The sequence below is a fragment of the Thermobia domestica genome, chromosome 7 (assembly GCF_964235325.1).
Source record: "Thermobia domestica chromosome 7, izTheDome1.hap1.1, whole genome shotgun sequence".
Lineage (NCBI taxonomy): Eukaryota > Metazoa > Arthropoda > Insecta > Zygentoma > Lepismatidae > Thermobia > Thermobia domestica.
The window spans coordinates 6,420,381-6,445,695 of record NC_137460.1 but is presented as its reverse complement, the minus strand read 5'-3'; the positions used below and the strand labels follow the sequence as shown (position 1 = coordinate 6,445,695).

General features: G+C 35.1%; 1 protein-coding gene across 2 annotated transcripts in view; it reads right to left on the bottom strand.

Annotated features, from left to right (window-relative positions):
• Ddr (discoidin domain-containing receptor 2) overlaps positions 1-25,315 on the bottom strand; it is a 934,573-nt gene that overhangs the window by 28,398 nt on the left and 880,860 nt on the right. For both annotated transcript variants that reach the window (XM_081764059.1, XM_081764060.1), the window contains exons 13-16: positions 17,309-17,491; positions 11,978-12,090; positions 9,105-9,302; positions 4,111-4,203 (exon numbers count right to left, since the gene is read on the bottom strand). In XM_081764059.1, coding sequence (XP_081620185.1) covers positions 4,111-4,203; positions 9,105-9,302; positions 11,978-12,090; positions 17,309-17,491 — 587 coding nt within the window. The remainder of the gene's footprint in view (positions 1-4,110; positions 4,204-9,104; positions 9,303-11,977; positions 12,091-17,308; positions 17,492-25,315) is intronic.

Sequence of the window (25,315 nt, the reverse complement as noted above, 5' to 3'; positions counted from 1 at the left end):
GTGGTTCTAAGGTAATATGTGACGTTGCCACATAGTGAAACTTTTTATTCTCTATAGCGGCTGAATGATATATAGACTGACTTTTTTGCTTTATTTCGATCTGAAAAATAGCATTCTGTTGTCCGTGGGTGCAATTTTTTAGAACACCGATATATATATAGTTTTATTTTATACCCTCTTCACTAAAAAAACTAATATTTTCTTCACCTAAGCCATTTTCAAATGCAAATGACAATTTATTGATATATTGTCATACGGAACTGCTACATTTTTAGGTGAAAGTGAAAGGATATGATCATACATTGGGCTATTTTGAGAGAATACACATGGCTCTTAAAACAACAGTCCGTGACTTCACTGCTAGCGAATGACTCTGGCCACTCACACAAATGTTAATTAAGAATTTACTCAAAAATATATTAAAGGTAGTAAATCTAGCGACCATTTTAGAAAGTAAATAGTGTAGGTGGAGGCGAAGGTTCTGATAGGAGGTGAAGAACAAGAAAATAAAAGAATATAAAATGAAGAGAGAGAGAGAGAGAAAAGGAGACTGAACGGAAAGCTACCTCTGAATTCAAATTAGCGACTGTAAACGACCCAGCGTCAGAGCAATAAATCCGAAAATTAATAAACGACATACTTCATTAACTGTTGCCAATTATTGAGAGTTATAGCCATTTTTATTTCGCAATAAAATTCTTCATAACGCTAAGTCATATACATAAAGGCGGACTGGATTTATAACTCTCATTGAACAAGGCTGCTGGTGTTATTAACAGAACCTTCCTCCAGTTCCCTCTGTCTCTATTTTACCTTTTTCGATACGCTCTCTTTAGGTTACAACTGCACACCTCCAGATGAAAAAATTAATACACATTTAACATATTGTGCGGTAGTATAAGTTTTGTTGGTTCCGTGATCAAGTTAAGGACTTCATGCACTTCTACAGAGTTCAGTACCCAGAGGGAGCACAGTATGTTTCGGTTGATCAGAAATAGTACTTCTGTAGCATTAAAAATTATATGTCAACCCTCTAGCTGCAATGCAATACCAATTCTTGTGAGATCAGCGAAATTAAGCAGTGTTGGGTTTGGTCCTAGGAGAGATAGCTGACAGTTCGTATTCACCAAATCCTGTTGGTATTGCGGCGTTTCGTCCATCCAGCGTTGAGAGGACAGGCGAGGAGTTACTTGAAAAATAGAAATAGCAAATTCCTGTCTGGATACCCAGCATTAATGGTGAGAGGACCCGATATCCTAACTACACATCACCCTAAAGGAATGAGTGTCACAAAAGGCCCTGCCCCTAAGAGCTGTTGCACCGTACGTTTAGGTTTTTCGTTTTTATTTATTTATAAATGTTTCAGATACAGATCAATGTCCATTTTATACTGAAACAATGTAACAACGTATATAAGAAATAACAAAAAAGAAAGAAGAAAAATTTTAAAAATAAAAAACAAAAATATATTTATATATACATAAAATATGTACCATGTTTACAGAGACTTTAACTTGTTTTTAGAATGATTTTTTTGCAGTCAAAAATATCCACATCTGGCAATAAACTATTATACAATGATGCCAGCTTGCAGTATAAGAAACGTTGTATAATTGATAATCTGGGTGTTACATATGTAAGTAACGTATAACTGCGAGTAACGCGAAAAGGTACGCGAAAATTGAGAACGGAGACCAACAATTCGAAGTTAATTTTCCCATTGATAATTTTATGGAGAAACAGCAAGTCCGCCACTATACGTCGAGTAAGTGGAGTTTGAATATTGAATTTGTTTAGGAGCTGTTTTATTAAGACTACGCACTGAAGGAACTCTTTGTTTGACAGTGGCAAGAAAAAATTAAGGACAGAATCGAAATGGGACAAGTTTGAAGCACAGACCATGTTCCATATCGGTGAGCAATATGCAATTTTAGGAGATACAGAAGCTTTGAAGAAAATACTGAGTGATTTGAGATCGCGAATTTCAGAATCTGTAAAGAATTAGTATTGTAAATTATGCTATCTTCAATAGTTACGTATTACTCAATTGAAAGGACATGATCTGGGGCTTAAAAGGATATAAATAATCTGAAACACTTGGTATCAAATTTTCTTGTTGAAATTCTGAGCAAATTTTCATCAATTGCTGCAGGTTTTTTTAGGCTTGTTTATTAAAAGTGTGATATCTATCTATCTATCTATCTATCTATCTATCTATCTATCTATCTATCTATCTATATATATATATATATATATATATATATATATATATATATATATATATATATATATAGATATATAGATATATATATATATATATATTAAGGAAAGGCGTCTATGCCTAGTGAAGACCACAGCAGTGGTTGAAATTTATCTCTTAAAAATTCATCTAAACGGTTTGATACTAAGTTAGTAATTTACTAATGACACTTGTTCTAAGTATTACACATAGATATAAAAAGATATCCGTAAGTTAAGTAGATACCTTGGTAAATTGCAACACTGCTAAAGTCTTAGTTGCTGACCGACCAACATTTGTTCAAAAATATAGGGATTTCCAAACGGTATTACTTCTTGATCTACAAATATTTGCTAACCTGTCAAGAAGATAACCTTCGTGGAAATATAATCTAACACAACTTAATCTAATTGAACTCCAGCTAACGCAACGAAAGCTAACCCAACTTCAAAGTTCTTGGTAGGTTACCTACTAATAGATTAAATTCCTCCTTATACACAATCAGTACCACTCATTATGTAACAAAAAGAAGAAAAAAAGGTAGGTAGGACACTAGCTAATACATTATCATTCATTGTTCACTGGAAGTGAAGTGAAAAAAAAAGCGAGTAAACAAGTGTCTTAAAATTGCTTTCATTTATTAGTAATGAATTAGTGTCTTTTAATTACTCACAAGTATTTAAAAAAAGTTATTCCTGACTATGGTGCTTGTTTGAAAAAAAAAAAACTTATTAAATAATGTGTAAAAAAACTCGTTATGAAGTCCAAGATCTTCGTTCAGTACTTGACAGTCGAAGGCAACAGAATTAGTTCCCGAAATCATTCCAGGAAAACAATCATCCGGTTAAGATTCTCAGAGTACATAAACAGTTAACGTTTACTTTATAATTTTCTTTTTAATACATTCTATAATATTGATCTTTAGTTGAATAGATAAAAATATTATAGTGTTAATAAAATGATTCTTTTTTTTAAAATTATTAAGGTCTTTCTTTGTGTTGCACGCAGAAGCCTGCCCTAGGCAACTTGGCGCCCCGTGCAATGGCCTAATTTGCCGCCCTCTCCTTTCTCCAGAAAGAACAAATCTTAAAAGCCATGATTTTAAGTATGCTACTGCATCATGAACAAGGAAGGGAAGGGAAAAGCCACTCGCACTCAGAAACGCCTAAACACTACAAAATACAATGTCGTTGTGTTTTTTTCTTTAAATAATAAATTATTATGTTAGTGAAAGATAAAACAAACACTCCTGCAGAGAGAAGATGATAATTCTTTTTATAGAATTAAATATCGAGCTTCAATCCCAATATATCAATTTGCAATTCCAGTGCAACTAGCTCTTTTATCTTTATTTCTTGATTTTCTTTCTACATCTGTTAATTAAAAAAAAAAAAAACTTTTTTCCACCTTCAGTGATAAGGAACTTGTTTGTGACAAAGCCAAGACTAGTTTTCATATCAAAACTGTGACAACTAACTAAATGGAACAGGTGTTTGCTACTGTTCGAGAATTGAGTTCTTGTATTTGACAACAATCACGCAATTCATGCTGGGATTTGTTTGACCAACTGCTTTAGCACTGTCCATATGACCTTAACCTAATACGACCTAAACATGATTTATGAATGTAGTATTCAAACAGAAGGTCAGCTTAGTAAATTTAACTACCATCATCATGAAGTGTGTTTCCAACAACAAATATTTATTTTAAATAATATAGTTATGATCAGATTTTGACGCTCTGTACAAATGCACGTGTTGCACATATGGTAGAGCCGGCCCTGGCTACATGAAAGACACTTTTCTATAGAAAATATGAATAAGCTATCTTATTCTATTCTAGGCTAGATATTACACCTCTTGACATCTTACCTTGTTGCCAAATCCCTATGTACGAAATTTAACGACTCCAAATATTTCATTCCTGAAGCTATTTGCGTCGCCATATATATAAGGCATCCGTAGCTGCGAAAGAAGAGAAGACTTAATAGCAAACAACACTGGAACATGTTCTCTGTTAGTTTTGTGTATATATCATCAAAATATAACACATCAAACAAAATAACAGAATAAAAAAATGAATGTTGGGAGAGTAACTTTTGTTATATTTTGTTTTACTCTTGTGTCAAACATACGTATATAATGCACTATATAGTTGGACACGTTAGTTTTGAGAGTAAGATCAGATTATCATAGTATTATACATAACAAAGTTCCTTGTTCTCACATTTCCATAAAGAATATTACTCCTTTCGTTGAGAAACATAGTTTACAAATGATTATTTATTTACTTATTAACAAAGTTTCAGATCAACCGAAACACTATTTATCACGAAAATATTAACAACAAGAAAAGGAAAGTTCGACCAAAAGTTATGCATATGTTAAAGGTACCGTCCCGACATTTACAAATCCATCTGGTTTGTCTAGTGGCTAGCGCGCACGCCTTTGATGCACTTGATACCAAATGGATGATATTCCATAGTTTCTATTGGAGAAATGTATCTATATTATTGCAAATGCATTAACGGACATCATTAATGAGTCATTTTTTCAAGGAATCTTCTCTGATGCATTAAAACTCTCAGTCGTCAAACCCTTGTCCCACAAAAGGATGTAGAAAAGAAATAGAAAGTTACCGCCCCATTTCACTTTCCTCAAAACTTGCTGAGAAACTAGTATGTAAGAAAGTGCTAAGTTTCATTAATCAACAAGACTTAATTTCGAAACACGGCTTTACAAAAGGCAAATCCACAATTACTGCGATATATGAAGGTATGAAAGTAGCTATAACATCTGTTCATTAAAAAGTCAACCCTGTAGGCATATACTGTGATCTTTCAAAAGCTTTTGATTATGTAGATCATAATATACTTTTTGATAAATTAGAAAAATATGGTAGTAGGGTGTTACTTTGCAGTGGTTCAAATGATACTTGTGCAATCGTAAACAAATAGGGCAAATTCTTCATATGAATGAAACAACTAAAACTTTGAGCAAAATAAAATCAAATGAACAAGTAAACAGAAAAGATGTTTCACAAGGGTCAGTTCTAGGATCTATACTCTTCGTTCTGTCTTAATGATGTATCTTTAAACATAGAAAAAGGTAATACACTCCTTTTTGCTGATGATAGAACAGTAATAGTAATTGAAAGAGACAGAGATAGCTTGCAAGAAGCCACTGATCTTACAACATCCAAACTTATGCACTGGTTTTCTGCAAATAAATTAAAACAAAGTGCAAATAAAATAAAGTATGTCTATTACTATTTATCTCACAGAACATCACAGATATCCATGAATTATGCAGTATGTACATTTGTACATTTACTAATACTGTAAAATTTTTAAGTGTGTGTCTCGATAATAAATTTTCATGGCAAGAACACATAGACAAACTAAACAAAAAATTAGCTCAGGCTACATACTTAATACGAACTCCAGTCCCAATACTGAATTTACAATCAATTATGTCCCTATACTATGCCATATTTTATTCTCATATTAAATAGATAATTGTCTTCTGGGTCTTCGACACAACTTCAGAATATATTCAAACAACAAAAATGTGTCGAAAGAATCATTACAAAATCACGGAAATGCACCAGCTGTAGGAATCATTGAAAACGATGACAGTTCCTTCTTTATACATATTTGAACTCCTCAGAATTACTTGGGATCATTTGGATAATATTTAAAAAAAATGGTGATACTCACAACTATTTTACGCGTAGAAAAGATAACTTATCTATTACGTATCACAAACATCCATATGGAAAAATCACATATCTATATGGGTGTAAAACTATATAATAAGCTCTCTGAGTATATAACAAATACTCATAAAAAGAGTTCTTTTATCAACTCATGCGCAAACTGCTATTAAATAAGGCGTTTCATACAGTAGATGAATATCTAGGCAGCTCATTGTTCAACTTTGGAAAATAATTAAATTCCTATTGTATATACCAAATGGTGAGTATAAGTACACACATACACATATATACAGTAACTGAAATAGTAATTAAGTCCGTATATATCATTACTACATAGATTGTACAAATGGTTTAGCCTATGTATTTTTCACAACTTGCTAAAACAAGAGCAGTGTATTTGTTTTAACATGTAAGTATTGTATCTGTTTTAAATACTGATGAGTTCTTACCATTTTGTACAAGGTACACATGTAATATGGTCTACACTAGTGGTTCCCAACCTTTTTCGACTGACGACACATTATACTGAACGTTCAGGACTCGCGACACGCTTGCTTGACACTTTATCATAAATAATATTATAATAGTAAAACCAATTAATTTTTATAATGAAGCACTAAGTATCATTGCTACCGATGGAGGTGTTGATTGGTACAGGTTTGTCTTGATTTTAACTAATTATTATTGAATTCTTCATGATTTTTAAATTCTAAAGTTTCGCGACACACCTTAGGGGACTGCGTGACACACCAGAGTGTCACAACGCATCGATTGAGAACCACTAATAAATCTAATCTAAATCTAATCTAATCTAATCTAGTGTTATTTGTGTGTGTTCTGAGTCTGTTTTCTATGACAATATTTCATTCCCTTATTGATTTCTCGACTTTTTTGGACTGAATTGATTAGATAAGCATGACGTGAAATGACTCCGCACTAGACCCAAAATATATGAGAGACAGAACCGTGTTCTTAACTGAAACGTTGTGTTCTAGTCCAACTATATATTTTGAACACCTTCCTACAGTTCTTTTCTAGTAAAGATAATGATGAAAATCCTAAAACTTCCTTGAATTTTACATAAGCTGGAGAGGCAAAGTTGTTCTAATAAAACTACATAAGTTATTATTATATGTTAACGCTTGCAACTTCACGCTCCTTCTAAGAGTACTTTATTTATTTATTTATTTATTTATTTATTATTATTATTATTATTATTATTACCTCAACAGCCGAATTCTCTTTTATTTCAACAATAATTTTGTTAGCACTAGGCTAAGAAATTGCTTACGAAATTATAGCTTTCATAAAATAGAAATTATTCTATTAAGGTTTACAAAAAAAGAAAAGAATCTCCTATTAAATTCAGCTTTGGTAAAGACAATAAAGTTTTAACCTCGCCAATATTTTCTCAGGTTTAACCAAAAGATTTTTTTTTTTTTTAAACTTTTGAGAAGCACATACGTTTGGCTTCAAAATCGTAATTTTCATCGTTATCAGATATATTAAACATATATTTTTTTGTTTTCTCTTTTCAGGTATGACAAAACCAAGGGACAGAAAAACCTGTTTAAACTTTTAAAGACAATTTTTGTTGAAAAATTGTTATGTTTAGCATACAAGCCATAAAAGCAAGATTTTAAACTGAAGACTTAATGTCATTTGCCATTATATATATATATATATATATATATATATATATATATATATATATATATATATATATATAAACTTATACAAGTACGAGAAAGTATTAAAAAGTTCGTACAATCACCTAAAAAGTGACGAACTACGAACACCTTCGGATGCATTTTATAGTTAGGTCCATGTATTTAACCATGCAAATTCTGGACTCGTTAGAACAACTCTTCCTTTTTTCTCTTTCTTTTCTTTTTCTTTTTTCTTTCTTTTTTTCAAGTAAATTACTGCAGGTGCGATGATTGATAAGCTTGAGGCATGGACTGTCATTAATTTTCCCCATTTTCAGGGGGAATCAGCAAAGAAGATCCACTAAAAGATGAAAGAAGTCTATGGGGATGAAAGTTGACCCTATGAAAATTATGCAAGTGAAAACGGCAATTCCAAACTGGACACATAACTACCACGGACCTATCTAAATCTGGAAGACCATCTTTCAGTAATGATGACGCCTTGATGAAGAAAGTTGAGATCACAATGGAAGGCAGAAGGGTAACAACTGAAATTGTTATGTGTGCAATACGTACGAGTTATGGGTCTGTCTAGAATATCATTCACAATCAGCTGTGTCTTCAGAAAAGTGTCAGCACGGTGGGTGCTACGCCTACTCACACCTTTCCAAAAATAAATAAATAAATAAATAAATAAATAAATAAAATAAAATAAAACCGAGAAAACGATACAAAAGAAATGCTGCATCGCTGTGAGGTGGGTAAAGAGAACTTTTTCGTCAAAGTAGTGACAATGGATGAAAGTTGGGTTTATCTTTCTGACCCAGAAACTAAGGAAATGAGCAAAGAATGAATACCCTCCTTCACCACCCGTAAAAAGGAACGAGTGCAGATGTCTTCCGCCCAAATGATGCTTTCCGTTTCCTGAGATTGTGAAGCAGTCGCCATGAAAGATTACCTACCACAGGGGCAAAGCTACGAGAGTAATTAAAGAAGAAACGTCGTGGATTGGTCACAAAAGGGGTGCTGCTGTTGGCAGATAATGCACCAACTTATTTTGTCCATGTATCCATGATGAAGGCAATGAAATTAGGATATTAAATATTATCACCTCTATACTCGCCAGATCTAGTACTAAATGATTTCTTTTTCTTTCAGAAATGAAGCATCCACTCAGAGTGCGCCATTTTGACAGGAGGGATGACGTCATTTCTGAGCTTGAGCTGTGGTTTGAAAGCCAAAATGCATACTTTTACGGGTTACAGAAAGTGAAGAGCCTCTGGCAAAAAATTGTCACTAGGCACAGCAACTACGTAGAGAAGGATACTAATACCATCATGGTGTCAATGTTCTCCAGAGTGGATTTCTTCTAGGTGATTACACGACCTTTTTGGTACCTTCTCGTATGGTATGGTAACTTACGATAGAATGGTAAAATTGCTTTATAATACTCATTGCCGACAACATGATAAAGCAATAGGTTATTGTTGAACACCCACCTGAGCGTCTTTGCGTTCGGAGGCAGCGGTGAGGCCGTCTCTGCTATGTGATCCTGCAGGAACTGATTAAGGTCACCGTATTCCAAGTACTCAACGACTAAGCACAGTGGCTCCTCCTGGGTACAAACGCCCAAAAGTTGTACTATGTTGGGGTCCTTGAGCCTAGAAAGCACCTTCGCTTCACTTTTAAACTCAGTTCTGGAAAACAATCACAACAAAATTAGGAACTGGATTAACTTATATATTGTTTTAATTACTAACTACAGCTGTATTTACCAGAAGCACTACAGATTTAGGTATGGTTACTGTTTAATATGCATCCTAATTGTTGTTACTTACAGTTAATAGTATAAAAACTATCCTAGGAGAACGTAATTGTGTTTATGCTTCTTTGTACAGAAGACTGTAATATAGCTCGTCATGTACAGTCTTATTAAAAAAAAACACTTCTGTTTAAAAGGTTATATTTTTGTAACCGTACACTTTGTCTCTAATGGATATCTCAATCGGCCTAAGAAAATCAATATTTGTTTGATTTAATTCAAAATGTGGGTTAGAGTACAGGGCTTTTTAAAGAGAGGTGGGTGGTCAGGCTTGTTTTGAACAAGATTGTATATTGTGCAAATATATATATATGACTGCTTACTTTTACTATACTCGCCGCGACCTTATCCTGATAGCCGAGATACGCAACTTCAATTCGGGCGACTCCGCGCTCGTTACATAGTTCTTCATGTTACACATGTAAAACATTACTTAGGAGATCAATTCAAAGAGCTAATTGAGTTCAGGTATATAAAAATGTTAATACAGAAACAATATTTAAAATAAAATACAATAGATTTATTAGTAACGGGTTATGAAAATGATGTCACGACTCAGAATCGGAAAGAGAGAAGGAAAGAAGAGAGTGAAAAGCCGGTAGCTAAGATGCGAGTCTCTTGCAAGTGTTGCAAGATTATAAACTTGAAAAACCTTATATCAAAAATAGAAGACCAGTAAAATTAGTTAATTGATCAATATTAGAAATCGTCCACAATGGATAGGAAATGGCTTAATATTTTTATATATGTAAATTAAATAGAGTTGCTACCCCGTAAGAAACTTCTATGCCTGCTGATAAATGAAACAAAAGAAAGAACGGGACTCACATGTAACTTCTGCAATTTTTGTGCAGAGAGTAACACTGCTCTGCCAAATATCGTCTTCGCGCATGCGTTAGTGTGGGTACGTGGGTGTAGTGAAACTGAAACTATGGAGAGTTTTAAGCGCGAAATTGAAATCATGAATGAATCCGAATTATCATCTTCTCAGTATTATCGCAAACACGAGGAAGGGAAACCTCTTTAAAGTTAAGCAAAGTAAATTGTCATCAATGTGTACGCTCTACTAAGAGAAAAATATGCAGACAAAAAAGTTGAAGAAAATGTTGATATGATTGTTGCCGGTTCGCAGCTGGTTTGCTCATTGCTAACGTAGAATTGCTGTGCTTTGAGAGAGAGAGAGAGTGAGTGAAAAAAAATAAAACAATCGTATTTTTTATTTATTATGTGGGAGGGTGGCTGCTCGTCTGTTTCTGTTTATGACTGACCTTTTCCAGGTAGATATACGGTGTATGAGAATAACTTCATTTCTTATCCTTTCTTACCTTATTCAATTGAAATGAATAATCAAAATAGTTTTCATGCTCTCGAGTTTTAATTGTGAGGATTGCAAATACATCACGTGCGTATTTCCAATACATTTATTACTATTGTCGTGTCTTCATGAATTATTAAAAGCAAATAGACCAAGAAATATATTTTTCGTTAGCGACAGGAAAAGGACGAGAAATCACCGCTCCGCGCATATCGGCTGAGACCCAGAGCAGCGCCAGTTGAAAGCCTGGCGATTGAGAACCCAACCAAAACACACACACACATACAAAGGCTTCCCTGCGAAAAGGTTCGCGCGCCAACATGTACTAATGCGCATGTGATTCGGCTCTCAAGTTAACATTGCGTTTAGTATAGGCCAGGGACTCAGTGGTAAAGCGTTTACGTCTGGTGTATGGGGTCCCTGGTTCGATCCCCGGCCAAGTAAGTTTGTGGTGGACAACATTGTGTCCGTGGGTTTTCTCGGAGTATTCCCGTTTCCTCCCACATTCTCATTCTACCAATTCTTCCATTATCATTCACTTGCCTTAATAATAGTTTCCTTAGCCTAGTGGGAAGTTACATTTGCCTTAATAATAGTTTCCTTAGCCTAGTGGGACGTTACATTTGCCTTAATAATTGTTTCCTTAGCCTAGTGGGACGTTACATTTGCCTTAATAATCGTTTCCTTAGCCTAATGGGACGTTATATTTGCCTTAATAATCGTTTCCTTAGCCTAGTGGGACGTTACATTTGCCATAATAATCGTTTCCTTAGCCTAATGGGACGTTACATTAAAAGATTTTTTCAAGTAGGCAATCAGGATGAACTCCGAGTGCCTTATTTATTATTATTTATTTTGCTACAAATTAAGCACTGGTTACAGGTACATGTATGAATCATGAAGGGAATAGCGCCTCTCCTTAAAGGCATTTACGTATATTGTTCTGGAATGTTTAGGCAGAAAATTCTACACAAAGATATATATATGTAGGCTGTTTGTTACTACTGTTACTGCGAATTATATATTACTGTTTAGTTCATTTGAGAAAAAAACATTTATTCTATTTTTTTTCTTCCTTCCTTGATGCACTTTACTTTATCTTTACTCCATCATAGCACTGATTGAAAATAAATGCTGAATTAATTAAAGAGTCATAGGAAGATGTAAAATAAATAAATAAATAAATAAATAAATAAATAAATAAATAAATAAATAACGAGTGTAATTATACGCACTTGGTGGTTTCAGAGGCTCCTGCCCTTAATGATTTCACAGCAACTAATTTGCATTCGTTTTCTGAAAGCGCATCTTCACAATCTGATAAGCTTTCCACCTCACATAGATGGACCTGCAAGTTAAAACAAAAATCTCTTCAATAAATAATACTTCTTTGCATAACACAACAACAAAATCAAATTCTGAATTGAATTTATACAGACACAAATTTCGTTTAATATATACCATTAAGCCACGGCATTAAAGACATTTTGAAAGGGAAGTAAATAAAATTTTGTTGACTAAATTCTTATCGAACATTCGAATCGGAGAAGGAACGAAGAAAGCACATCACGTTGCACTAAACCTAAACTCACTGAGATGAAGCACTAAAGGGCTTAAGGGTTATTTTAAGTTGGGCAACAGGCCCGTAGCCAGCCTAAAAATGTAGAAGGGCCAGTAGAAGTTAGCGGGGACCGACCCAACCATATTATAGTTCATTTGCAAGTCTACCGTGAAAACTTTAGGGGGCCAGTAAAAATTTAGGGAGGCGGCACCAAGACCCCCCCTGGATACGGGTCTGTTGGGCAATGTTTTGGTGGAACAATTCCCACCAATTAAACTATAACTTAAAGTTCATATTGTTGAAGAAAAGCCTAGTGTAAAAATCCAACTAGGACAGAGCGCAAAGACGGAGTATTTCGAAATGATTTGAATGATTTCAATATCTTATAATGTTTTTATTAATTGTGCAAATTGCTTAACATTTTATACATATGTAATGTAACTCTCCAAGTTTAAGTGGTAAAAGTTTTAATATAATAGCTCACAAATGCTCAACGTGAGCCCCCTTTATTTCTTGCACACATCAATTTGGTATCCGATTCCTCCCACGCCCGTTTCAGCATGTTTTCATCAACGAGTTGCAGTAGTAATGAACCCTCTCTATTAACTGACATTTTGAAGATTTTTGATGAAAATCTTGTACGAAACTTACGTTGAATACTAATAACATACTCAATTAACGTGAAATTGTAGAACGAAAAATGCTTTATTTCCACCGCAGGAAGCCGTCTTGCAACTTGTCATTTTGCCACCTGGCGGAAGAATTTCGAACTACTACGACAGACGTGCCAAATAGAACTCGTAGATGTGATCAAAAGTATTTCGATGCAATTCTAATAGTCGATAGAGTTTTGATGTTTATGAACGATTTCTTATAGTTCAAACCATTTTGAAACACGGTGCGTACATATGATCCCCGTGGGGGACAACATTGTGTCCGTGGGTTTTCTTGGGGGTACTCTCGTTTCCTCCCACTTTTACATTCCACCAATTCTTCCATCATTATTCACTTGCCTTAATCATCGTCTTCCTTAGCCTAAAAGTCATAATCGTCTGGACGTTAAACTGAAATATTTCATTTCATTTCTCATGACAACTGCATTTTATTTCATAGCTTTATCATTGGGATCTGTGCAATAACTCTTTAACTGGTTGATGATCTTCTCTAAGGTTTTGGGGACTTCAAAGTTGCACGGGTACCTTCCGTGTTAAAGTCTTCATTAGTGCTGTTCTCAATCTGGGAAAAGTAGGTAGTTCCACCAATTTCGGATCATTGGTTTCAGGTCTATCGAAACGTGGATTTCTTATAACATGGTTATACGAATTTATTAACAAAGAAACTGGATACCAATTTGTACTGTCAAATTAAACAAATGATCAATCTCTATCTGTAAGTAAAATTCTAAAGAGTTAAGTCGAATGGAATATAAAAAGAAATTGTTTCAAATGTTTGCTTTAGTCTTTGCAGAATGAGCAGATTTATAATAAATATATCAGTGGTGTCCACCTCCCTTATGTCCATGACGCACCCCCCCCCCCAATTGTCTATCCATAGGTGTTCTTCCATGAAAAAAATCTTAATTTTTACACCCCTCAAACATATTTATATAGATTTTTACCCCCCCAAATATTTCAGTGACGCAGTTTGCGTTATAGCCCCCCTTTGTGGGCACCCCTGAATATATTGCATTCCGGTTGTGGGTTTATGACAACAATAGTAGCAAACTTGTTGTTGTATTTCCTAATATTGAGATCTAAATAAGTAAGTTTGCCTTTATTTTTATTCTCTAGCGTGAATCCCAAATTACTATACATACTATTCAACTTTTTCAGTAAAAAATCAAATTGTGTGTATCTTTGTATATAGAAATTAGTACATCGTCCACGTATCTGTAATAGCGTACCATATCCAATACCTGCTCTTTCAATATGTTACTTTCAAACGTATGGAGGGCCAAATTGACTAATAAAGGTGACAATGGATTCTCCATAGTTGAATCTTCGATCTGGTAATAAATATCTTCAAAAGATAAAATGTTATGTACTAAGCAACTTTCAAGGAGCCTAAGTATCTCGTTCACATCAAAGAAACTAAGATTTTTAGTGTACAAAATGGCTGTTACAGAGTCTATATATTGACTATACACCGATACATCGATTTGTGCCAATTTAATATGACCGGCTTTAACTAAATTTAATATGGTTGCAGAATGGCAATTAGAATTGTTGAATGTGTTTTTAGAATATCTATAGTTTCATATTATTCGAACAGATGGTTCCGTAGTAAACTCCCTGGTTTGATATTCGATACTCAGCCATGGGTCGGTAGTCCAAAGTTACGTGTAGTTAGGCTATATCTAAGTACAGGGTGTCCGAGAAGTCCTTCCCTGATTACAGACATTGATAACTCAGGCTAGAAATAAGATAGAAATATGAAACTGGTGTTGAATTGTTTACAAACTATAAAAGTTTTTGTCTGTGTTAGGTTTGTTCTGTTTTACCAAGTCTCAATTTTTTTGTTTTAGGTTTGTAGTACGTAAGTAAGAAGCCATGCCAACCAACCAGGAGAAGGCACAGTGTGTCCTGTGGTACCATGAGACACGATCACCAACCACGGTGCAGAGACAGTTCCAGACAACATTTGGGAGGACTCCACCTGATGTCAAGAGGATTAAAGCCTGGTATGAGAAGTTCAAGAACACAGGGTCGGTTGCTGACCTTCCGAGGTCTGGTCGACCAAGAACCTCAGCAGACACGGTGGAGGCTGTGCGGCAGTCTTTTCTGAGAAGTCCTAAGAAATCGGTGCGCAGGGCCTCACGTGAATTACAGATGCCAAAAAGCTCTATCCATGACATTTTACACAAACGTTTATTGTTTCGTGCTTACAAAGTGCAACTCGTTCAGGCCTTGTTGCCCGACGACGGTACACGTCGATATGACTTTGCGGTCGAAATGCTATCACGTATTGAGGACGATAATGGTTATCTCAGACGAATGCCTTTTCCGACGAAGCGACATTCTTTGTCAGTGGAGTAGTGAATCACCATAATGTCCGCATTTGGGGTTCAGAACCCCCCAGGGAGGTCAGGGAGTTCACCAGAGGCAGTCCAAAGGTGAATGTTTGGTGCGCGTTATTGCACGATCGAATTATCGGGCCATTCTTCTTCGCTGAGGATACCATCACATCTGCAGTGTACCTGGATATGTTGCAGCTGTATGCTGTTCCTCAGCTGCTTCAGTATCGCCCCGATGTCGTTTTTCAGCAAGACGGTGCACCACCTCATTGGGGTTTGGACGTCCGTGCCTATCTCGATAGGATATTTCCTGGGCGATGGATTGGTCGTGATGGACCAACAGCTTGGCCTCCACGCTCTCCTGACATAACCCCATTAGACTTCTTTTTATGGGGTTATGTCAAGGATGAGGTCTACCGAACACGTGTACCAGATCTTGAAACCCTGCAGCAACGAATAACCACAGTCGTTGCATCGATCCCTCCAGTGATGTTGGCTAATATGGATGGAAATTGAATATCGCCTAGATGTGCTACGTGCTACCAAGGGTGCTCATGTGGAAGTGTACTGATGTGACCAAAACTTTTATAGTTTGTAAACAATTCAACACCAGTTTCATATTTCTATCTTATTTCTAGCCTGAGTTATCAATTTCTGTAATCAGGGAAGGACTTCTCGGACACCCTGTAGATTGTCAAATTATGCCAGTCTGAAATGCGTTCCATTTTTCTTTAAATCTTGTTATTCTATGATATAACAACTGATTGAATTCACATGGAACTTGGAAAAGAAAGTTAATTGATTTTCGTTTGGTTAGGTTAGATAAAACACAAATTAATTTTCCCTACTGTGAAGTTCTTCAGTAAACAGCGTGTAATGAATATGTTTTTCATATTTAAAAATAAGCTGAATTGGTACAAATAAAATGCGCTTCATGAGTAGGTCCATAGTTTTATGACCAAGTTCAGCTTCCCCTACGACCACCTTCAGTCCCCACTGAAACTTTAGGAGCTAGTCAAAAATTAAATACTCTGCATAGAAAGACATGTTCATAAGGAACAAATTTCTGTAGGTGGCAGAATTAAGTACAAAGTAATACAGCTGTATTTTAGATTTATAAGTGTAGGGTTACTAGTGTAAAATCTTACAAGTGCTTTACAACAGATAAAATAAGTGAATTAATATGAAAGATGAGTGTATTAGATACTATTTTCCACTGGCGGTGTATTTCTGCACAGTGTACATAAACTGTATTTTATGTTTACAAGTATAGCGTTACTACTGTACCAATAGGAAACCATGAAGTCCTATTGGAACTCATATAATTGCGAAAATCCACGTATTTTCACTACCCTCGTTTATGCATTTACTCAGCGTCGCTGACGCGCCTGCTCCCTTCGGAAACCACGCTAACCCACCAGCTTCGCCCTGACTCGGTTAGATAGCATTCGTGCTTTTTAGTGGCTACTTAGCACAGGTTGGTTTGTGTTTTCGCACTGTAGTTTTATAACATATATCTGGATGCTGTATTTATACGTAAATCGTAAAAGAATTGTAATTTTTCAACAATTACGTCTGGTAAACTCGTCCAGCACAAATCTTTAGTAAAGGGATTATAATTTTTCAACAATTATTTCGAGTGATGTGTGAAAACTTGACTTGCATGAAACTTTCAGCTATTTGTTTAGACAAATATATGTTTTAAAAATAAGCAATTGAACTTGTAAGGTGAAATCAACTTTAAAATTATCTCAGAATCCCCAGTCTTACTGTTCTGGCTACGGGCCTGTTTCTGACGTCAGGAAATTTGGAATCAATGACATGATCTTGTAATATATTGTGTGTCGAATTACGAATATTTGCAAGAATTTTTAAAATATAATTGTTACTGATTAATGTTCGTACGATTCACATTTATTCATACTGACAATAAGAATGACAGATAAGAATGACAGACACTAAAAATTGAAAAGCACATAAACTTAAACTCACCTCACCAAATTGTCCCTCTCCTATTTTTTCTATTACGTTTAGTTGCTCTCTGGAAAACTCACGTAACTCGGGTTCGTCTCCTGTGAGCTCCACATTGGGAACACTATACGTCGAAGACCCACTCACTCCCTGAACGCTTGTTGACTGAAGAAGCACCGGTGTGGGCGAGTGAAGAGGAGTCCCCTGTAAACAAATCATTATGAACACATTAATACTTTTTTTTTTTTCTACTATTGAGATTTAATTATCCTACTTTTGAAGTCTTGCAAGTAACAAAATAAATGCGTTGCTATGGTCAACACATATTTTTTTCATCTAAATAATGACACGCACCTCTGTATGCTCGTCATTATAAGCATACAACCACTTCATCATTATAAGCACAAAAGTTTTCTGCATTCTTGTTATTATAATGAAGTTTCATTGAAGGTACACTCATGTCCAAAATTATTGTCGCATGTCTATAAAATATGTTGTTCTAGGAATATAATTTGATAACGAATTCGCCCGTTATTTCTTATAATGTTAGTATCTGTATAATCGGCAGAGACATATTTGTGGCAAATTTCATGTCAAAAGAGCAGTAAATAAGAACAATAAAACGAAAATAAAATTTTCTTGTCCATTTAGCAGCATTTTATTTTACTCATTCTAATTTTCGTATTTATAATTCTTCTCCTATGAAATTAACCACAAATATACATTTCCCGATCATACACATAGTATCAGTATTAAAAGTACTCTGCAAAATCATTATCAAATTATATTCTTACAAGAAGAGTTATAGATATGCGACAATAATTTTGGACATGAGTGTACATGTCATACTGCTGTGAAAAACAATGAGTTTCTCTGCATACAATCTCAAATTTCATGGAAACCGCTGTTCTTAGTCAAACATATTTATTTAAACAGTTTTACATCTATGCTACCCACACATTGGATTTTCTTAAACACAACAACATACTGAGCAAGGCTATGTAATAATATGTAACAAAATACACAATCACGTAACAGTTTCGACACAATAACTGTGTCTTCATTAGTTATTGTGTCGAAACTGTTACGTGATTGTGTGTTTTGTTACATATTATCACATAGCATTGCTTAGTGTGTTGTTGTGTTTTAGTACAAAATGGAAACAAGGCCTGATAGAATAGTTATTGGATTTTCTTATGTTTTGAAAATTATACTAGATAATACAGAAAAATTTGATAATTATTAAGAATTAATTCTTTGGAAGAGCGAGCTTGTATGTACACCTCCTAATATCACGCAAAGGATATATTTTTACTATAAAAAGTATTCATATATTTTATTGTTTTCCTAGTGTCCTATTTTAAGATTTGCTGAATTTTCGATAAACTTAGCTGTCACTTTCTTTCGAGCCAATAGTTACGAATGGATTGGTGTTTACGGAGTTTGAGGTTGTTTATGAGAAGTAAAAGCTATAATTTCGTACAATTTTCTCCAAACTGACCAAACAGTGATGTTCTTTAAGATATAATACATTGTATCAGTAAAATTGTGAATACTGTTATATTAATATTTACTTATAATATTTTCATTTCTGCTTAAGTAAAAATAAAATTGGCCAAAGTAAACACTTATTATATTACATTTAAGGTACGTTACAAATTCAGCAATACATCATGCACATTATCTCTGATCAAGGCAATGATATATTGCCGAAACTGAACTATAGATTAGTAAGAAATGCAGGGAAGTTGTTTACACCATAGAGAAATGTTGCCAGATCTCAAGAACCAAAAGTAGCGAGGTTGAGTGCGAAAAGTAGTGGTTTGAACTATTTGTAGCCTAAAGAACACAAAAGTGATTTTTTTTTTTTTTTGCAGCTATTCCCTTTGGTAATAATATATATATACCCTTATCAATTTAATGGAAATACGTTAGATGTCCGGGTACACAACGGTCAGGCGGCGACCGCTATTTTGAATTTCTCGGTAGTGTGTTAGGGCAAACTCCATACAATGTCAGGATCAATAGAATTGCAATGCGCAGTGAACGGGGCAGACGGTGATAGTATAAAATAGACGACCTTTCTGATTTCCAAGGAGACACGTTTGTTTAAGTCAGTATGTGAGCTCTGAAATACCCTTTGCAACGTTTACAATTTGCTTTTGACACTGTTATTCCTCACTTCCTTAATACATTTTCTAAATTGTTTATCTGGTAGCCATGAATTTCGGAGGTTTTTATTGTAACTCCACTTAATCATTATGTTAATGTGGATAATACAATAACATAATTAAATTTCCGATGTTCATGTTTAAACGCAGCTCCATACAGCTATTAGACCCAAATATTTAGCCGAGACAACAACACAGTCACTGATACTGCAACAATTCAAACTCAACAAAAGTCTAGTGTTGTCAGATATGGAAATCAAAAAGTACTAAAACAAAAATTAAACCAGTATCGAGCATGTTAGTTTTAGTAAAGCTATTGGTCATTGTGAATACAATACTCAACAGACAAAACTTTTATTGCATTATATAAAACTAATAATTTTGTGATTTCATATACGAAAATAAGAAAGTAGCGGATTCTTAAGAGTTATAGCCCGTATAGGCAGTGGTGTAATGCTAATATTTTAGGTGGGTATACGCTCCATACTTTGTCACACTCACTCACACACACACACACACACACACACACACACACACACACATTATATATATATATATATTTCATAATTTCTATTACAGCGCTTGGGAATTGAAACTAGACACAAAAACAAGCAAAAAGAAAACTATTACTTTGAAGTCGAAAGCGGCACCCTTTTCGGGTTACGAGTGCGGAAAGGTGCAGAAAATTGAACTTTGAGCATTAGTAGCTCAAAGACTGATAGTGTTAAAAGAAGCTGTAGTATGGTGAATTTCAGGGAAGACCATACTTGTATTTTCGAAAAATGCCACATTCAAGATATTCGGGATATTACGCAAGACTTAATTAAACCTTGCTCCATTTAATCAACAATTATCTATGAGACCTTTACTTAAGTTGAGAAATTCTGTATCTACTTTTTTCCATACTCTTGAACTTGGTATTTCTTGACAACACAGGTATGGTTTGCTCTGAAATTCACCACAATGCTTTGCGCCATTAAAGTTCGAAAAAGCAGGATATGTATATGAAGTAACAAAAATAAAAACCTGGATGCAGAGCTACATTTTGGAGAATAGTTATCGAACCATTTAACCTATCAACCAGAGACTAAGAGGAAAAAAAGATTACTTACAATATTATAGGTTAATTTAAGACCTTATTTAACTCTCTGCGTTAAGTGGGTCAGGTTGTAGAAATGGCTGTACTTCCAATTCGAGGCCAATTTATGGCTGAATTAAGTCCTGATGCTAGCTCCGAAGTTACAGTTGGGCAGTATCGATATACTCATCTAAAACTTTAGTCCAATAATTTCTTTCGAGTCGAGACTCAAGTTTCCCGCTGGAGCAATTCAAAAAGAAAAATCACAAACGACAATCTTGCCTAACGAAGTAGCTCAATTGCTAGAGCGTTCGCCTTGCATTCGGGAGATCGTGGGTTCGATTTCCACTGCCGACTATCCGGGCTGGGGTTTTCCTCAGTCCTACCAGGCAAATCCCGGGTTAGTACCTACTAAACAGGCCATGGTCGATACCTTCCCAAATCCTTTCCACTGTTATTATGGTTGTTAGGTATCCAGTATAAAATTGCCTCTTAGTTGCATTTGGTGATTGTTAAATAACTAATTAACTAACTAACTCTATGGCCTATAGTACCCGGAGGTTCAATGCCGCGTTCACAAAAGCTCTCCACTAACTTCTATCCTAGTCAACTGGATTCAGTTTCTACTTTGTATTCCTACTTCTGCGAGATCCAACTTAATATTGTCCTCCCATTTGCGTCTAGGTCTTCCTAATGGTCGTTTTCCGATTGATCTTTCAGTTAAGACTTTGAAAAGCATTCCTACTTTCTTCCATTCTTCCATTCTTCTTTCTTCCATTTCTACATGACCTGCCCACCTGACCCTCGTAACTTAGACTTGATGACCCTAACAATGTTTGGCAAACCGTATAAATTATGTATTTCTCGTTATGAAGTTTCGTGAATATCGTTTTCGTCTGTTAATATTGATCCTAGATATTTGAAAGTGTCCACTTTATCAAAAGTACTATTCGATATTTTAACGCATCCATAATTTGCCGTATTACGATCATCGTTAAATAAATGAAATAGGATAAAATAAAACAAATACACACACTGAAAAAAAAACGAAAAATAGATGACAAAAAATGCTAACTAACTAACTAACTCTATGGCCTATGGAACCCGGAGGTTCAATGCCGCGTTCACAAAAGCTCTCCACTGACTTCTATCCTTAGCTAACTGCATCCAGTTTCTACTTTATATTCCAATCTCTGCGAGATCCATCTTAATATTGCCCTCCCATCTACGCCTAGGTCTTCCTAATGGTCGTTTTCCGATTGGTCTTCCAGTCAAGACTTTGAAAGCGTTTCTACTTTCTTCCATTCTAGCTACATGACCCGCCCACCTAAGCCTCCTAGACTTGACGACCCTAGCAATGTTGGGTAAACCATATAAATTATGTAGTTCCTCGTTATGAAGTTTCCGCCATTCCCCATTCCCGTTCTTCTTAGGTCCGAATATTCGTCTCAAGATCTTGTTCTCAAATACTTTCAGTCTATGTTCTTCCTTCAGAGTAAGTGATATGTTTCGCAACCATACAAAACAACAGGCATGATTATCGTTTTGTATATTTAAAGCTTCAAATTCCTCGACAGAATTCGCGACGACAAGAGATTTTGAACCGAATAGTAACACGAATTCCCTGCTTTTAGTCGACATTTAATTTCTTCGTGAATATGATTTTCCTCTGTTAATATTGATCCTAGATATTTGAAACTATCCACTTTATCAAAAGTATTATTTAATATTTTAACGCATCCATAATTTGCTGTATTCCGGTCCCGACGCACTTCCATGTATTTAGTTTTCTCTGCATTTACTTCTAAACCCATGTCCCTGCAAGCATTTAATAAGATCTCTGCATTTCTTTCTATTGTTCTCCTATCATCCCCTATTAAATTTACATCATCAGCATATGCCATAACCTGGTGAATACCGTTCAACTGTAGGCCCTGGTTGCTATCTTTGATTTCCCTTATAGCGTATTCCAGAGCGAAGTTAAATAATAATGGCGACAACGCATCTCCTTGTTTCAGGCCATTTTCGACGTGAAAACTCGTGGACAAAAATTTTCCTACCCGGACTTTACTTTGGGATTAATTTAAACATATCTTAATTAATCTAATTACCTTTCTCGGTATTCCAAGTTCTGTAAGAACGTTGTATAATGTTTCTCTCCTAACCGAGTCGTATGCCTTTCTAAAATCAATAAATAGTTGATGTACCGGGGTATTGTATTCCCACTTTTTTTCGAGTATTTGTAGAATCGTAAATATTTGGTCGATAGTTGATCGATTTCTTCTAAATCCCCACTGATAATCTCCAATATTTTCATCTGCGTATGCGGCCAGTCTTGCTAATAGAATATTTGAAAGGATTTTATAGGATGTTGACAGAAGAGAAATGCCTCGATAATTATTAGTCAGTTTTGTCGCCATTCTTGTGAATTGGAACAATGATTGATTCTTTCCACTCTTGTGGCAATTCTTCCTTGTCCCAGATAAAGAAAATGAGTTTGTGTATCTTGTTCCACAATTTTTCGCCTCCAGCTAAAATTAACTCAGCCGGAACTTCATCTACAGCCGGAGATTTTTGTTTCTTTAATTTCTTTATAGCGGTTTCTACTTCTATTCAGTTGGGTTCTGGAATATACGGTTCTGCGGTGTGTATCTCCTTTTCTCCACGCACACTAGAATTTGGTTGCGTGTTAAGCAAATCGTCAAAGAAATCTTTCCACCTATTTAAGATGCTATCCGTGTCAGTGAGAACTGTACCGTCAGATTTCCTTAATATATAAGCACGAGGTTGATAGCCTTTCTTAAATTCGTTGATTCCCTTATACATGTCCCGAATGTTTTTATTTTTACTATTATCTTCAAGTTCCTTAATTTTAGCTTTCAGAAAATCGCGTTTCTTTGTTCTAAAAGTTTTGGAAGTTTCTCGCCTGATATCTGCGAAATTTTTTGTAGTTATTTCATTCGGATTTTGTAGCCAGCGTAATTTTGCCTGTTTTCTCTTCTCTGCTAGTTTTATGCATTCCTGGTCGAACCATGGTTTGTTCCTACGTATTTCCGCGTGTCCCAATTTTTCTTTTGCTGAAATTTTAATGCTATCTCTAATTTCAATCCAGGTATCCTCAACACTAGTGCACTCCGAATCTTCTAAAGCCGAGAATCTATTCGAAACTTCAATCTGGTATTTCTCTCTTACCTGGCTCTCTTCTAATTTCTTTAAATTGAATCTCTCCGTTTTTGGACAATGAATATTACACTTATTCAACGATAACCTCTCTCGTATTATCGCTGCTACCAGGTAGTGGTCAGTGTCACAATCGGCCCCTCTAAACGACCGGACATCAATTATGCTAGATTGCCTTCTTCTATCTACTAAAACGTGATCAATTTGATTATGTGTTTTCCCGTCTGGTGATGTCCAAGTGTATTTATGAATGTCGCGATGTGGGAATTTTGTACTCTTCACGATTAGGTTTTTGGATGTTGCAAAGTTCACGAGTCTAACACCGTTGTTATTACTTTCCTTATGCAGACTTTCATTCCCTATAATCGGTTTGAAAATATCCTCTCGTTATACCTTCGCATTGAAATCCCCTAATAGAATTTTCATATGGTATCGCGGGAGTTGGTCAAATATCCGTTCCACTGACAAAAAGTGCTGTCTTCCTAAAAGTCTTTCCTAAAAGAAATAAAGTTGTAAACTAAAAAATGGAAGTTTTCCAATTTTTAAATTCAAATTTGAATTTTTAAGAGTCTTTTAGAAATTAAAACCGAGGAAACAAATAAGAAAACCCGCAAGTCTAGCTCCTCTAGGTAGATTACAATTTTCGTGATCAGACATTTTCTCAGATATTAAAAGATGTTCCATCACTGCTTATTAAATTATTAAACCTTGAGCACACTGTCAGACAAAAGGATTTGAAAAGGACGCTGTCCGAACTTATAAGCTGATGCACTACCCCAGCATTCACTTAATCTGTCAAAGAAAAGCTTGGAAAGAACAGTGAGGATGGCCGCCGATCGTTCAAAAAATAAGAATTACTCGCACAGCTGTTTCCAGTTAAATTTAAATCTGGGATGTTCGCACAGGTGTAAATTCCTATAATAATAATAATAATAATAATAATAATAATAATAATAATAATAATAATAATAATAATAATAATAATAATAATAATAATAATAATAATAAATCGGTGAAGAACATGTGGAAACTCCTTTGCAGATCAGCTATCTTGACAGGTTTTTTTCTCATTCGTACCACGCAAATATCGAAATAGTGACTAACTTATAGGCCCCAGTTAGTTTTCTTTGCCGTGTCTTTAACGAAGGACCTTATCCCTCTGACATCGTCATCAAGCCGGAGATGCCATAACAACCTTTATAATTTGAAATCAATAAATTAATAAATAAATTTTATTTTTCTGAAGTAGTAGCTGACAAATGAAGCTGTTCTTCGGATTTTTTTTCCCTATTTCTCAATATCTTTGCTTTTACATTTTCGTCAACGGAATTTACAGTTATTGCCTCTTTCCCTTTTTAACCAATTTTCTAACACCTTCTTGGATATGTAAATTGCGAAGCAACTCTTAATTCGTCAATCCAAAAACAAAGTTTAATCACTACTAAGCAAATGAAGTTCGGCTACTACAAGTGACGGCTCTACTGAAATGTTCAAAGATTGCTGTGACATGCTGATACGCTAGATCTCTCCTGACTTTTGTTTTCCACTTCCTCCTGTTAACAAATTTTCTTCAAATATTTTTTATCTGAACGAAACCGA